Here is a 16276-nt window from a genome sequence, read left to right as displayed (position 1 = left end):
AAGTAATATCTCACTGTGGTTTTAATTTGTACTTTTTTGCATTTCCTAATGACTAATGACTTTGAGCATCCTTTTGTATGCTTATTGACCTTTTGTATATCTTTTTTGAAAAAATGTCTATTTAAGACCTTTGCCCATTTTGAATTGGGTTGCTTGGGAGATTTTAAAGTTTAGTAGTACTTATGGGGCATCTGGTGGCTCAGTTGGTTAAGCATCTGATTTCAGCTCAGTTCATGATCTGACCTGATAGTTTGTGAGTTCAGGCTTTGCATTGGGTTCTCTTCTGTCAGCACAGAGCCTACTTTAGATACCCTCTTCCCCTCTCTGTCTGCCCCGTTAAAAAAATAATAACAGCAGTACTTTTTACATTCTGGATATTAATCCCTTATCAGATATATAATTTACATATATTGTCTCCAACTCTACGAGTTTTCTTTTGCTTTCTTTAAAGTATCCTTAGATTTGGGGGCACCTGCGCACTCAAATCAGTAGAGCATAATCTCAGGAGTCATGAGATCAGACCCTATGTTGGGCGTAGAGCTTACTTTAAAAAAATAAATAGGGGTACCTGTGTGATTTGGTTGGTTAAGCATCTGACTTTGACTCAGGTCATGATCAGGTTCATGAGTTTGAGCCCCACATTGTGCTCTGTGCTGACAGCTTGGAGCCTGGAGGCTGCTTTGGATTATGTCTTCCTCTTTCTCTGACCTTCCCCTGTGTGTGTGCACGCTTTCTCAAAAATAAATAATAAAAACACTAAAAAATTTTTAAAAAATAAAGTATCCTTAGATGCACGAAAACTTAATTTTGATGGATTTCAGTTTATTTACTTTTTTGGTTATCTGTTTTTTTGGTGTCCTAATGATGAAACCATTGGCGAATCTAGTGTTGTGAAGATTCTCCCCAGTGTTTTCTTAGTGTTGTATTGTGTATTTATCTCCTGAGTTTAGGTCTTTGATCAATTTTGGGTTGATTTTTGTGTATGGTGTAAGGTAAATATATATCTTCATTTTTCAATTTGTGAATATCCAGTTTTCCCAGCACCTTTTGTTGAAAAGACTATCCTTTCTACATTGAATTGTCTTGTGAGTCTTGAAAATTAGTTGACGATTTATGTGAAAGTTTGTATCTAGGTGTTCTGTTCTATTCCATTGGTCTATATGCTAATACCATACTGTTCTAATTACTTTTATTTTCTTGTAGGTTTCACAGTTTTCTTTTTGAAAATTGTTTTGGCTTTTCACAACTCCTTGCAATTCCCTATGAATTTGAGGATTGACTTTTCCATTTCTGACCAAAAAGGCTCTTGGAATTTTGAAGGGATTGTATTGAATCTATATATCACTTTGGGTAGTATTTAACATCTTAACATGTTAAGTCTTCCTATCCATGAACATGGGATGTCTTTCCATTTATTTAAACTATAATTTCTTTCAGCCGTGTTTTGTAGTTTTCAGTATACAAGTCTTTTTCCTCTTTTATTAGATTCATTAAGTACAGTTGATCCTTGAGCAACATAGATTTGAACTGCCTATGTCCACATACACATAGGTATTTTATTAAAAAAAATGTTTTTTTAACATTTATTTATTTTTGAGAGACAGAGTGTGCAGAGAGAGGGAGACACAGAATCTGAAGCAGGCTTCAGGCTCTGAGCTGTCAACACAGAGCCTGATGTGGGGCTTGAACCCATGAATTGGGAGATCATGACCTGAGCTGAAGTCGGACTCTTAAACTGACTGAGCTACCCAGGTGCCCCCACATAGGTCGTTTTGATCAGTACAGTATGGTGAATGTATTTTCTCTTACGATTTTCTTAACATTTATTTTAAGAATGTGGTATATATTATATATAGCATACCAAATATGTGTTAATTGACTTTATGTTATTGATATTCTGGTTTATGTTGTTGGTTAGGCTTATGGTCAGCAGTAGGCTATTGATAGTTATGTTTCTGGGAGTCAGGGTTACACTCAGCTTTCTGACGACACGGGATCAGCACCCCCTATCTTCTTCGTTGTTCAAGGATCAATTGTATTTTATTCTTTGTATGCTATTGTAAATGGAATTGCTAGATTAAATTCTTTGTCAGATAATTCATTGCAAGTATATGGAAACAGCTTAATTTTGCTTGTTGATCTGTACTCCGTTACTTTGTCTATTTGATTTTTAGCTCTACTACCTTATATGTAGGGTTTTTTTTGCATATAGGATTGTGTCATTTTTGAATAGTTTTACATCTTCCTTTCCAATTTGGATGTATTCAGTTTTATGGGGTGGAGTCCAGTAACTGGCTAGAAGTTTGGTATAGTGTTAAAACACAGCGGTAAATAATGTGCATCCTTATCTTGTTCCTGATCCTATGTGAAAATGAGTCATTTATCATTGAGTATGCAGTTAGCTGTGGGGTTTTCATAAATATCCTTTATCATGTTGAGTTTATCCTCTGAGTGTTCTGAGAGTTTTTATCATTTAAGGATGTTGGATTTTGTCATTCTTTCTTTGTCAGTTAAGATGACTATGTTGCTTTTTTTCTGTTGGCTAACATGATATGTACAGTAATCGATACTCTTTTTGAACCACACTTGAATTCCTGAGATAAATCTCACTTGGGCATAGTGAATAATCCTTTTGGTATGCTCTTTGATTTGATTTCCTAATAGTTTCTGGAGGACTTTCTGTCATTTATGAGGTACTGCTTAGTAATTTTTTGTTCTTATGAAGACCTATAAGGCTTCATAGAATGATATAAGAAGTGTTTCCTTCTCAGAACCACCTGGTCAGTTAAGCGTTCAACTTCGGCTCAGGTCACAGTCTTGAGGTCCGTGAGTTCGAGCCCCACGTTGTGCTCTGTGTTGACAGCTCAGAGCCTGGAGCCTTCTTGGGACTCTGTGTCTCCCCCTCTCTCTGTCTCTCCCCCACTTGTGCACGTTCTCTCTCTCTCTCTCTCTCTCTCTCTCTCTCTCTCTCTCTCAAAAGTAAATAAACATTAAAAAAATAAGTATTTTCTTCTCCAATTTTATTGGGAGCGTTTGAGGAAATATTGATGTTAATTTTTTATGAAATGTTTGTTAGAATTCTTTGTTTAAGCCATGCATTTTAGTACTTTTTTTCATTGGGAGGTTTTTGATTACTGATTCAATGTCTTTTTTTTTTTTTTTTGATTCAATTTCTTTTTATTTCTTCTTGAGTTAATGTAGGTAGTTTGCAAGGAATTCCTCCCTATCTTCTAGGTTATCTAATTTTTTAGTGTACTGTTGTTCATAGTATTAAGCTTGATAGTAATATCCCATTTGAATTTGTCGATTTAGCTATTTATATCTTTTTTTTTTTTCTAGCTAAACATTTGAGAATCTTTTAGAAGAACCAACTATTGGTTTTGTTAATTTTCTGTTGTTTTTCTAATCTGTATGTCTATTTTATTTCTGTGCTTTTAGCTTTGGGTTATAAGGTATGGTTATAAGGTAATGTTATTATAAAAATATAATGTTTATACTGTATTGCTGTAACCTGGACCTTTTATTAATAAATTACATCACTCTTTATTAATCTTTTTTAAAAAAGACCTAATAGTAGGAAAAAGAAAACTTCATAAATTTATTCTCTGCACCATTTTTAAGTTCTAATACATTCATATTGTTATGTAACAGATCTCTAAAACGTTTTCATCTTCCGAAACTGAAAATCTGATTTCATTAAACAAACATAAGGGTGTCATGCTGGCAGATCATGTGACTCTTGATCTTGGGGTCTTGAGTTTGAGACCCTTGTTGGGCATACAGTTTATTTAAAAACAAAACAAAACATTAAATCATTGAGCAACAAATCCTTTATTCTCCTTACAGCTCCTGGTAGCCACCATTCTACTGTTTCTATCATTTTGACTACTCTGTATATTTCACATTAGTGGAATCTAATAGTATTTGTCCTTTTGTGACTGGCTTACTTCACTCAGCATAATGTTCTCATGGTGACCCATATCATAGCATGTGACAGGATTTCCTTTCTTGTAAGTTTGAATTATATTCCATTTTATGTATATGCCACAATTGTTTATTGATAGACATTTACTTTGCTTTTATCTTTTGACTGTTGTGAATGAATAATGTACAGTGTAAAATTAATATAGGTGTACAAATCCCTTCAAAATCCTGCTTTTAATTATTTTGGATGTATACCCAGAAGTGAGATTGTTGGGTCATATGGTAATTCCATTTTTTCTAGTAACCTTTAAAAAATTTAGAGTCTATCTTATTTGATTTCAGCATAGTCAGCCCAGTTCTCTTTTGCTTAATATTTGCACAGAATATCTTTTTACATCCTTTATCTTTTATCCTGTTTGTGTCTTTGGATATAAAGTGTGTCTCTCGTAGACCACATACAGTTGTGCCATGTTTTTAAAATCCATTCTAGCACTCTCTGTCTTTGATTGCAGAGTTTATACCATTTACATTAAAGTAATTATTCAAAGAGTGAATATACTTATGCCTTTTTTCTGTTTTTGTCTATATGTCTTAACAGTGTTTTTGTCTATCATTTCTGTTACACCCTTTTGTTGGTGTTGTTCCTAGTTGATTTTTTGTAGTGTTTGATTCTCATTTACTTTTTCTTTAAAAAGATTCTGTAGATATTGTGTTTGGTGTGGAAATTACAATTAACATCTTGAGATTCTTATAATCTAATTTGAATTTGTCAAATATTACACAAAATTTTGCTTGTATATAGCTCCTTTTCCCTCATTTTTATTATTGATATGACAACTTTCAACTTAATACATTGTGTGTACAGTTATTTACATTAGCAATAATTGTTTTTGCATTTCTTTTTTAAATCCTATAGCAAATAAAAGGTGGAGTTAGAAATGAAAACAATAGTAGCTTTTAATTTTCCTGTGTATTTTTCAGAGGTCTTAATTTCTTCACTGTTTAGCTTGTTTTCATTTCATTGTAAAGGACTTCCTTTAGGTTTTCTGGCAAGGCAGGTCTAGTTGTAGTGAACTCCTTTATTTTTGTTTATCCGGGAATGTACTAATTTCTTTCTCATAAAGATAGTTTTGCCAGTTATAGAATTCTCCATTGAAAGTTTTTTCTTTTAGCTTTTGAGTATATCATCCCACTTTCTCTGGTTTCCAATCTTCTAATCAGAAGATTAGGTACTTGCTGATACTCTTATTGACTGTCCCTTATATGTGGTACATTGTTTATCTCTGTTTTCAGGATTATTTTACTGTCTTTGACTGTTGACAGTTTGATTATAAGTCTTGCTCTAGGTTTCTTTGAGTTTACCCTACTTGGATGTGTTGAACTCCTTGGATTTGTAGATTCATGTTTTTCTATTAAATTTGGAGGTTTTCAACCATTGTTTCTTCAAATATACTTTAGTCCTTTCTCTTCTGGGATTCCCATAATGAGTATGTTGGTAGGTTGTGGTTCTCACAGGTCCCTTAGAATCTATTTACATTTCTTTATTTTTTTTATTTCCTTTATTTTATTCCTTAAACTCAGCAATTTCAGTTTCATGACCTGAGCAGAAATCAAGAGTGGGATGCTTAACTGACTGAGCCACCCAAGTGTCCCTAGTTCTTTATATATTATGGATACTAACTTTTATGAGATAGGTCATTGCAAATATCTTCTCCCTTCTGAAGGTTGCCTTTTAGTTTTGCTAATTGTTTCCTTGACCGAGCAGAAGCTTTTTATTTTGATGAAGTCCCAATAGTTTGTTTTTGCTTTTGCTTCCCTTGCTTCAGGAGACATAATTTAGAAAGAAGTTGCTATGGCTGACAGCAGATGAGATTACTGCCTGTGTTCTCTAGGATTTTAATGATTTCATGTCTCACATTTAGGTCTTTCATCCATTTTGAATTTATTTTTGTGTAAGGCATAATAAAGTCATGGACAAAAACCAGCAAGCTAAAGAAGAATTACATATTACTGTCCCCACAGCTATTTGACATAGGGGCATGGAGTGGGGAATGGGTAGCTGCTATCACACTGCAGGTTGAAATATGCCATTATTAACCACAATTTACTGGCTAGCCTTTCCCCTTGGAAGTGTGTCAGTGTGAAGGTTCAGACTGACTCCAGAGTTTCAGAGTGGTTGCATCAGACAGTTCTGTCTATATAACTGCTGTCAAGATGCAGACAGGGATCCCTGGCACTTTCTGCTTTACCATCTTTCCTGACTCCTTTTCCTCTTTTTACTTTGTGATAACTAATGAAGAAGAGTATGAACTGACTTCACACTGCAATCTTTTTAAGCTGTGTAATTTTAATATTTTTTTGTCTTTACTTTCTGAATTTGTTTTCATGATGTACACCTCTAAAAGAGCCTTCTATTTAAAAAAAATTTTTTTTAATGTTTATTTTTGAGAGAGAGACCAAGCATAAGCAGGGGAGGGGCAAAGAGAGAAGGCTACAGAATCCCTAGCAGGCTCCACACTGTCAGTACAGGGCCACCCCTCAAAGGGCCTTATATATTTATAGGATTACAGGATTACGTAATTATCTTTCAAGGGTTTTGTCACTAAAAGATAACCAGTAAGGTATTTGATTATGAAATTTGAGTCTATTATGGAAGTAACATTTTCTGTATGATCAAAGTGGCAGCAAGTCAGAAAGTTATTTTTTACTATGTTTCGTTACATTTTAATTAGGAAAAGTATAATTATACTTGTAAGACCTATAAAAGCAATAAACTTAAAATTTTTTTTTCTTTTACTGCTTACATTTATTCTTGAGAGAGAGAGAGAGACAGAGGATGAGTGGGGGAAAGGCAGAGAGAGAGGGAGACACAGAATCCAAAGCAGGCTCCAGGCTCCAAGCTGTCAGCTCAGAGCATATCCAGGACTCAAACCCATGAACCCGAGATCATGACCTGAGCTGAAGTTGGACATTCAACCGACTGAGCCACCCAGGCACCCCTAAAAGCAGTAAACTTTTAATTGATTATTTACTTATCCTTCATATCAAATGATATAAATAGTGTAGCTTATAGAAAGTCACCCCAATGTGGAGGAATTACTCCAAAGTTATTTTACTACTTTTATTTTGTCTTCTGGTTCAGATTCTGTTGTGCATATATATCCTGATAGGGGAGATAGCATAAAAAAGTTCATATGTTTTATGCCTGAACAATATAAAAGTCAGTATTTTAGAATAGAAAAACATATATTTTCTGATGGAATTTTTATGTATAGAAAGTAAGTTGGATCCCTGAGATTTTTACTTTTGGAACCTTCAAATTGGGAATTACTGGCTTGCTCTTATTTGTTGCATATCTTGAATTTGCACTTTGCAGCTTGATGGCTTATTTTAAGGTGAAGATACTTATTTTACACGATATTGTAGTATTTAATGTTACACTTTCACTTATTATTCTGTTTAGTATAAGGAGATTTTGTGTTTCTTGGTTTATTTCTATGTAGACGTTTATTTTAAGTGAGTTTCTATTATGTACTCTAGTAAAATGAACATCGTATACTTTTTTTTTTTTTAAGAGAGAGAGAGAGACATATCGTGAGCGGGGGAGGGGCAGAGAGAGGGTGACACAGAATCCAAAGCAGGCTCCAGGCTCTAAGCTGTCAGCACAGCGCCTGATGCGGGGCTTGAACTCAGGAGCTGTGAGATCATGACCTGAGCCGAAGTCGGACGTTTAACTGACTGAGCCACCCAGGCGCCCTGAATACTTTTTTTTTAAATGTTTGTTTATGTTTGAGAGAGAGACATTGTGTGAGTGGAGGAGGGGCAGAGGGTGGAGGAGACACAGAATCCAAAGTAGGCTCCAGGCTCTGAGCTGTAAGCACAGACCCTGACTTGGGGCTCGAACCCATGAGCCATGAGATCATGACCTGAACCAAAGTCAGATGCTTAATCAACTGAACCACCCAGGCGCACCTGTATGAATACTTTATAACCATTTAATATGAAAAATATGTTACACTTAGAATAGTTAATTTGGATTTCTCTTCTGTTTGCAATTTATTTTATTTGCAACTACTTACATTTTAATACACTAATTTGTTTATATTTTAATGATCTATATTATAAATTTAATTGGAATCCTCTTTATACTTGGATTCCAGAAATTTTTTTTATTGTGTGCTTCCCTCTTGTGGCTGGAAAATTAAGCTTTGGTTTTTTTAGATAAGATAAAGCTCTGCTTCAGTGGAATTTTATTTTCATAATGTTATGTACTGCCATTTATGATACATGATAATGAATATTTTCCCAACATATTAGAAAATATTGTTCCAACTGCTTTCTTGACTTTTAAACTAGAAGTTTTCTGTAGAACTTTTTGGTATCAGGTTGTTTATTAATGTAGTATAATTTGATTATTGTCTCTACCTTTATTTTATAGTTGAAACATTGTAGTCGGTATATACATGACTTATTTCCTTCACTCATCAAGAATTTGGATCCAGTGCCACTTAGACATCTCCTTAATCTGGTCTCAGCTCTTGAGCCAAGTGTTCATACTGAACAGGTAATATATTTAAAGCATTACGTAATGGTGGGTGTTTTTTTTTTTAATATAAAATTTGTTTGTGATGCAGATAATTGGTAGGTTTTTAATGTTCACGTTTCATTTAGGCAAAAGAATATTAAATTTGTTATGAAACGCTAATTTCAACCTCTCTCTTTTTTTGAAAGACCCTATACTTGGCGTCGATGTTAATTAAAGCATTATGGAACAATGCACTAGCAGCTAAGGCTCAGCTGTCTAAACAGAGTTCTTTTGCATCATTATTAAATACTAATCTTCCCATTGGAAATAAGAAAGGTTAGTAAAGTGTGATGTATTTTTTAAAGTAATATTTCTCCATAATTCAAACTTGAAGCAGTTTCTTCTCAGTATTAACTTCAAAATAAGTTTGAGATGGGAGGTAGGGTATTTGTTAAAGGGTTAATAAATAGTGGTTAGCTAATATTTTTGGTTTACTCTTCAAGTAAAGAACAGTAATGAAGTTGTAGTAGTTATTGGATATTCTCTCATTAGTTCTTCCCATGGGGTGGGGGGAAACCATTTCCTAATAGCTTTGGAGCTTTTGGTTAGAAAACAAACAACATACTTTGTTTTAGAAACAATTTAAAAAAAAAAATTTTTTTTTAACGTTTTATTTATTTTTGAGACAGGGAGAGACAGAGCATGAACAGGGGAGGGGCAGAGAGAGGAAGATACAGAATCTGAAACAGGCTCCAGGCTCTGAGCTGTCAGCACAGAGTCCGACGCGGGGCTCGAACTCACGGACCACGAGATCATGACCTGAGCCGAAGTCGGCCGCTTAACCGACTGAGCCACCCAGGCGCCCCTTAGAAACAATTTTTATAGCAGATCATAGTGGTACAATTCTCTGTGTTTTCTAATTCAAAAGTTGTCTCACTTCAGGTATTTTATGGGTTTTACGGAAAGCTTTCCAGAGCTTTCTAAAACTTTATCAACTTTACCCCATTTTTTGGTCTCCTGACATCATATAACTATGTTTTTATTAAGGATTTTCCATTCAGGCACACACAACTACTATTGTAGGTGTTAGGGACTTTATTATTTCAGGTTTCTCTGCCTGTATTTTGTTGATTTTGTAATAATAATCAGAGCAGTTGATAATCTTCCAGAGAAGATCAGTCACTTAGAATATTTCCCTCCTGTTTTTTCCTTTTCCTTCAGAGGAAGAAGAGCTCAGAAGAGCAGCCCCATCACCTTGTAAGTTGAGTCTTAGAAATGCATGGCAAGATGACTTGTAGTTTTGTTTTCATGATCACATAGAATTCATTTTATGTAATATATTTGTATCAGGGCTATAAAGTTTTTTTGAGTAGATATGAACACTTAACTGGCTATCCATCTTATTTTCAATTGAAATCATCTATGTCCTCTTGAGAGATAATTAATGAATGTTAACATATTTCCAGATTATATTTTTTGGCTATTTAGCACAAAGGTTTTATAAATGGAAGAATCAAAGGATTGTGTCATTCTCATAAATTCCCATGTTAATACAAATTAAGAGTAACAATGTAAAATCTGTTTAATATAGGGTCACCTGCTGCTAGTCCTCAAAGCAGTGATAACAGTGATACACATCAAAGTGGAGGCAGTGACATTGAAATGGATGAGCAACTTATTAATAGAACGAAACATGTCCAACAACGACTTTCAGACACAGAGGTATGAAAACAGTTTTCCCCCCACTTTAACAAGATTTTTGGATTTTGGGGATTTTATCATGTTTATCCTTTGAACTGGAAATATAAACATAGTCCATGTTCAGGCCTCTTCTGTAAGTAGTTATTGTTAAGGTTCTTTAAATTTTGTGTGTTTTAATTCTATTGTATATTTTTTAGAGGAGTCTGTCATGATTACAGCAGACTCTTTTTTTTTTTTTTTTTAAAGGAAAGTTTGTTTTACATTAACAGAGATGGATGTGGGAGGAAAGTTAAAGTGTCACTTTGCAGACAGGGCTAATGTTTCTGCGGTGATGGGTTTGCACTTCATTTTTTTTATTTTAGAGAACATGTGCACTTGTGCAAGTGATTGGGGGAAGGACAGAGAGAGTCCATAGTGAGCCTGGAGCCCGACACCAGGTTTGATCCCACAACCCTGGGATCATTATCTGAGCTGAAATCAAGAGTTAGATGCTCAACTGACTGAGACACCCAGGTGCCCCTTGCGTCAACCTTTTAAAAAGTCAGGGTGTTCATGTCAGTTACTTTTTTCTTACTAGTTTAAATATTTATTTAAGTCTGTTTCTTTCTAAATCTAGGAATCTATGCAGGGAAGTTCTGATGAAACTGCCAACAGTGGTGAAGATGGAAGCAGTGGTCCTGGTAGCAGTAGTGGGCATAGCGATGGATCTAGCAATGAGGTGAATTCTAGCCATGCCAGCCAGTCCGCTGGGAGCCCTGGCAGTGAGGTACAGTCAGAAGACATTGCAGATATTGAAGCCCTTAAAGAAGAAGATGAAGATGATGATCATGGTCATAATCCTCCTAAAAGCAGTTGTGGTACAGATCTTCGGAACAGAAAGTTAGAAAGCCAAGCAGGCATTTGCTTAGGGGATTCCCAAGGCCCATCAGAAAGAAGTGGGACAAGCAATGGAACAGGAAAGGACCTGGTTTTTAACACTGATTCAATGCCTTCAGTAGATAATCGAATACGAATGCTAGATGCCTGTTCACACTCTGAAGATCGAGAACATGATATTTCAGGGGAAATGAATGCTGCTCATATAGCACAAGCATCTCAGGAATCTTGTATTACACGCACTGGGGACTTTCTTGGGGAGACTATTGGGAATGAATTATTTAATTGTCGGCAGTTTATTGGTCCACAGCATCACCACCACCACCACCACCATCATCATCACCACCATGATGGGTAAGTCTCCTTAAAAATAGATTGTATTGTGGTGCTTGGCTGGCTCAGTTCATAGAGCATGCGCCTCTTGATCTTGGGGTTGTGAATTTGAGCCCCATATTGGGCGTAGAGATTACTTAAAAAATAAATGTTTACCAAAAAAAGTCTATTTCCTTTAGGGAACCAATTACAGCTTGTGTTTATTGAATTGCAGTATATTCTAGATTAGTGCAAGTAAGAATATAATGTAAATTCAAAAGCATGCTGTAAGTATATAATTGTTAATTTGCTTCTGGGCACATTTTAAAAAGCAAAATGGAATAGGTGACATTAATTTTAATTATGAGTTTTATTTAAAGCAGTAATATCTAAAATGTCTGTATGTAATCAGTAAAAAAACAAAGATATTTTTCTTTCTTTTGTAATAAGGCTTCAATATTCTGTGTATGTTTTATATTTACAGCGCATTTCTGTTTAGATCAGCAACTTTTCAATGTGTGCAATGACCATAGTGGCTAGTTGCTATCATATTGGACAACACAGATCTAGATCTTTATCTCCTTGTAATAATTACCTTAAAGCAGTTATAAGATTGCTTGTGGAAACTCCATTAAATTGTGATCATTAAAAGGAAATTTTACATGCATCTTAATTTTAGGGTATGAATAAGGATAAAGCTTTTTGAGTATTTGTGAAATACATTTGTGGTAATTAAAAGTAAGTGATTCTGTCACTAGGTGTTATTGGGGAAAGTACTTAATTTTTGTTTCAGTCATTTTCTCATCTATAAAATAGGAACATTAGTACTTACCTCTTGGATTTTAATGTGAACATTTTATGGGCCGATGTACTTGGTACATAATAGATCTCAATATGTGTTAGCTCCTGTTTATTACCGTCATATAAGTAGTAAATTTTAATTGACAATAAAATACAAATATGTGGTTTATCAGTATTAGTTTTCTTAACACTTGGCAGTGTGTCAGGACTTTCAGAATTCAGTGTGGTTGTTTGGGAGAACTATATATCCATATATTTACTACTTTATTTTCTTTGCCTTTATTTCTTATTACTAATCCATATGAATTTAAGGTGATGTCTCTCAATCTTGGCAGTATTGACATTTTGGATCAAATAATTCTGTGTTTTGAATTTGCAGCAATGTGAATGTATTATAGGATGTTTAGCATCATCCTTAATCTCTATCTCTAGATGCCAGCAGCATCTCCCACCTTGTGATAACCAAAAATATCTCTAAACATTGCCCAGTGTCCCCCTGTGATTGAGAACCAGTGGTTTATAGTCTGACGTTTTACATTCAAAGTTCTTCCCAGGATAGCTTATAAGGAAGACAAAGCAATTAGTTTGTAAAACTGAGGTGAAATATATTCATTTTGGCACATTGCAGATCTTTTAGTTTTCATACCCACAACAATTCCCTACTTCACAAGACCTACAATTTTCATATTAGCACTTCCCATGTTCTCTGTGCAGGGTACCTCTTGTGAATCTCTAAATTAATCCTGACCATTTTTTCTTTGTGTTATTTTTTATCTTTTTTGTTTTCCATCCTTAAAGTACCCAGTATGGTATGTTTCAGAAGTAAATTGCTTACTAGGTATTGTTTTAATAGGAGTTTACATTGAATAAAAGTCTCCTGGTTAATAACCACATCTAGATTGCAGCCTTAAAATGAAGTATTTTCCTGGTTGTAATCTCATTCGATTTTGGAGTTGTACAGAGTTTCACATTGTGGTTTGAGTTCAGAAAATATGTAACAGTGAGTTTACAGATTTTCCCTAAAATTATCTTTGAGTTGGTTTTAGTGAAGTGTGTTGATGGGTCAGACAATATGTGGGTATATTGTGTAATTAATTTAAAATTCTGACATAGTGGGGTTTTCAGTTTTTGAGACAATTTTTGTGTGTTTCACAACATGTGTTTTAACTTTGTGCTTTTCTCTGTGTTAATAGGCATATGGTTGATGATATGCTAAGTGCAGATGATGTCAGTTGCAGTAGCTCCCAGGTCAGTGCAAAATCAGAAAAAAATATGGCTGATTTTGATGGTGAAGAATCTGGGTGTGAAGAGGAACTAGTTCAAATTAATTCACATGCAGAGCTAACATCTCATCTCCAACAACATCTTCCCAATTTAGCATCTATTTACCATGAACATCTTAGTCAAGGTAAGGTTTTGTAGTAAGTAAAATATTTACTTTCTTTAAAACAATTTATATTGATAAAAGGATTCAATATTTAATGTTATACTTGAATATTTTTGCCAAATCATATGTGTGTGGTTTGTTTTCTTTCCTAGGGAATGAAATTATTATGAATACTCCATCATGAATATAAAGGCTACATTTCTATCAAGAGATATTTAGCTAGGGAAGGAAATACATAATATATAAAATTATAGTCTTGTATGTTAGAAAATAAATGGCTGTATTAAATTTTGTATTTAGAAATCTAAGGAGCTAAAAGGAAATTACACAGGGTCATATGTTCTATGAGTCCATTTATGTAAAATGTCTAGCATAGTCTTTAGTGAGTAGAAAGTAGATTAATTGTTGCCTTGGGCTAGGGAGGGTTGGGAGGATATAAGAGTAGAGGTAACTGCTACAGGGCAAGGTGTTTCATCCGGAGTGATGGAAATGTTCACAAAATGATGGTTCTAATCATTTCAAATCATTCTTTAAAAAGTGATAGGAGGGGCGCCTAGGTGGCGCAGTCAGTTAAGCGTCCGACTTCAGCCAGGTCACAATCTCGCGGTCCGTGAGTTCGAGCCCCGCGTCAGGCTCTGGGCTGATGGCTCGGAGCCTGGAGCCTGTTTCCAATTCTGTGTCTCCCTCTCTCTATGCCCCTCCCCCGTTCATGCTCTGTCTCTCTCTGTCCCAAAAATAAATAAAAAACGTTGAAAAAAAAAATTAAAAAAAAAAAAAAAGTGATAGGAAATGACCATACTTGGAAGAATGGAGGTTAGAGGAGGTTAAAGAATAATAGAAGAAAAAGGAAAGAGAGACAAATTAAGAGGGAAAAATAGTATTAGAATTAGCAGTTTAAAGGTTCAACTTCCTGAAACTAATGGAACATTGTAGAGTACACTTCAAAAAAAATAAAGTGCTATATACACTTAAAAAATTAAAATAGGGGCACCTGATCAGTCAGTTAAGTATCTAACTTCAGCTGAGGTCATGATCTTGTGGTTTGTGAGTTTGAGCCCCACATCAGGCTCTGCGTTGACAACTCAGAGCCTGGAGCCTGCTTCGTCTCTTTCTCTCTCTCTCAAAAAAAAATAAACATGAAAAAATTTTTTAAAAGTTAAAATAAAGGTCCAACCTCATGCTTTTTAAGGTACTATCAGCCCCTGCTAGCCTAGGAAATGGATTTTGGTGTACCAGTACAGACTGAGTAAACCTGATAGATAGGTTTATGTTAAAAAGCCATAATCAAATTTAGAGGTATAACTTATGGACTTTGGCAACAGTTTAATTGATTTCAAATGTTACGTGTGCATGATGTAGATAAGGGTATCTTGACTTTTTTTTATTGTTGTGTTATTGCGGTTTTTTGAGAAATGAATAGATTAAGTAAGATTGAGGTCAGTTGAATTTGATACCATATTTACTAAATTTTCACCATTATTTTTATTCTATTTTCCTTTTACTCAGTATTGTACCTATTTTTTACTATATGAAGTTAGAAATTGAGCAGAATTATTATGTATATTAATGCTTTCTGAGTCTACCTTGTATAACTATTTAGTACTATGAAGAACTTTTCAACACAGTAACACAATTCAGTTTAAAAATAGGCAAAAAAAAAAAAAAAGGTGGGGGGGGGGTCAACGGCTCAGTCAGTTAAGTGTCTGATTCATGATCTCAGCTCGGTCTTGCTCTCACAGTCATGAATTCAAGCCCCATGTTGGGCTCTGTACTAGGCATGAAGCAAAAGATTTGAATAGTTAAAAGAAGATACAGAAATGTGGTCAATAAATACATGAAACTGATGCTTAATATCTCCAGTTACCTGGGAAATGCAAAAAATTACTACCACAATGCAGTACTACTATATACCTACTGTAATGGGTAAAATTAAAGACTAACGATACTAAATGACACTAACTTCTAGAGCAACTAGAACTCTCTGTTGCTGTTGAGGAGTATGAATTAATTCAGCTGATTTGGGACCTGTTACAACAGTTTCTTATCAAGTTGAACATGTATCTCTCCATATGACCCAGCAATTCCTATTCTGGTTTATTTACCCGAGAAATGAAAACATACGTAAACAAAAAGATTGTACATTGAATGTTCATACCTGTTCCAGAATAATTTCAACTGGAATTAACTGGTATATTAACAAAATATGGTATATTTATACAAAGTAATACTACTCATTAATAAGAAGGAAAGAACTAATACATGCAACATAATGGGTAAATATCAACATTCTAAGCAAATGAAATTAAAAGGGTGTACTACATACTGAGTATCACTAAAAGCAATTCTGGAATGTTTAAAAGTACAGTAAAACCTTGGTTTGCAAGCATAATTCATTCCAGGCACATGCTTGTAATCCAACTCGTATATCAAAGCAGATTTCAGGAACCATTGGCTCAGTTGTGATCATGTGACATTTGGTGCCACATACTATTTGTGTTGCAAGTTAAAATTTATTAGAAATGTTTGCTCATCTTGTGGAACACATGCAGAACAAATTACTCACAATCCAAGGTTTTATAAATTAGTTTATAATGATTGAAATCTTCTTAATGATTACCTAAGGTTTGGTGGTAGAGAATGATTGTAAAAAGTCACAAGGGAACATTTTGGGGTGATAGGAATGTTCTATATCTTGATTATGTGTTTACATTACACTTTAATAAAATTAAGCTAAAAAAGAAATACTAAAA

At 34.5% G+C, this 16276-nt stretch overlaps 1 protein-coding gene across 3 annotated transcripts in view; it reads left to right on the top strand.

Annotated features, from left to right (window-relative positions):
• The window catches only part of USP34 (ubiquitin specific peptidase 34), a 249085-nt gene that overhangs the window by 99802 nt on the left and 133007 nt on the right, over positions 1–16276 (top strand). For all 3 annotated transcript variants that reach the window (XM_042981450.1, XM_042981449.1, XM_042981451.1), the window contains 6 exons: positions 8363–8488; positions 8656–8785; positions 9671–9706; positions 10041–10171; positions 10767–11380; positions 13333–13547. In XM_042981450.1, coding sequence (XP_042837384.1) covers positions 8363–8488; positions 8656–8785; positions 9671–9706; positions 10041–10171; positions 10767–11380; positions 13333–13547 — 1252 coding nt within the window. The remainder of the gene's footprint in view (positions 1–8362; positions 8489–8655; positions 8786–9670; positions 9707–10040; positions 10172–10766; positions 11381–13332; positions 13548–16276) is intronic.

Source organism: Panthera tigris, chromosome A3, assembly GCF_018350195.1.
Source record: "Panthera tigris isolate Pti1 chromosome A3, P.tigris_Pti1_mat1.1, whole genome shotgun sequence".
NCBI classification, from domain to species: Eukaryota; Metazoa; Chordata; class Mammalia; order Carnivora; family Felidae; genus Panthera; species Panthera tigris.
Note: the sequence above shows the minus strand (reverse complement) of the source record. Positions and strands in the feature narration are given on the sequence as shown.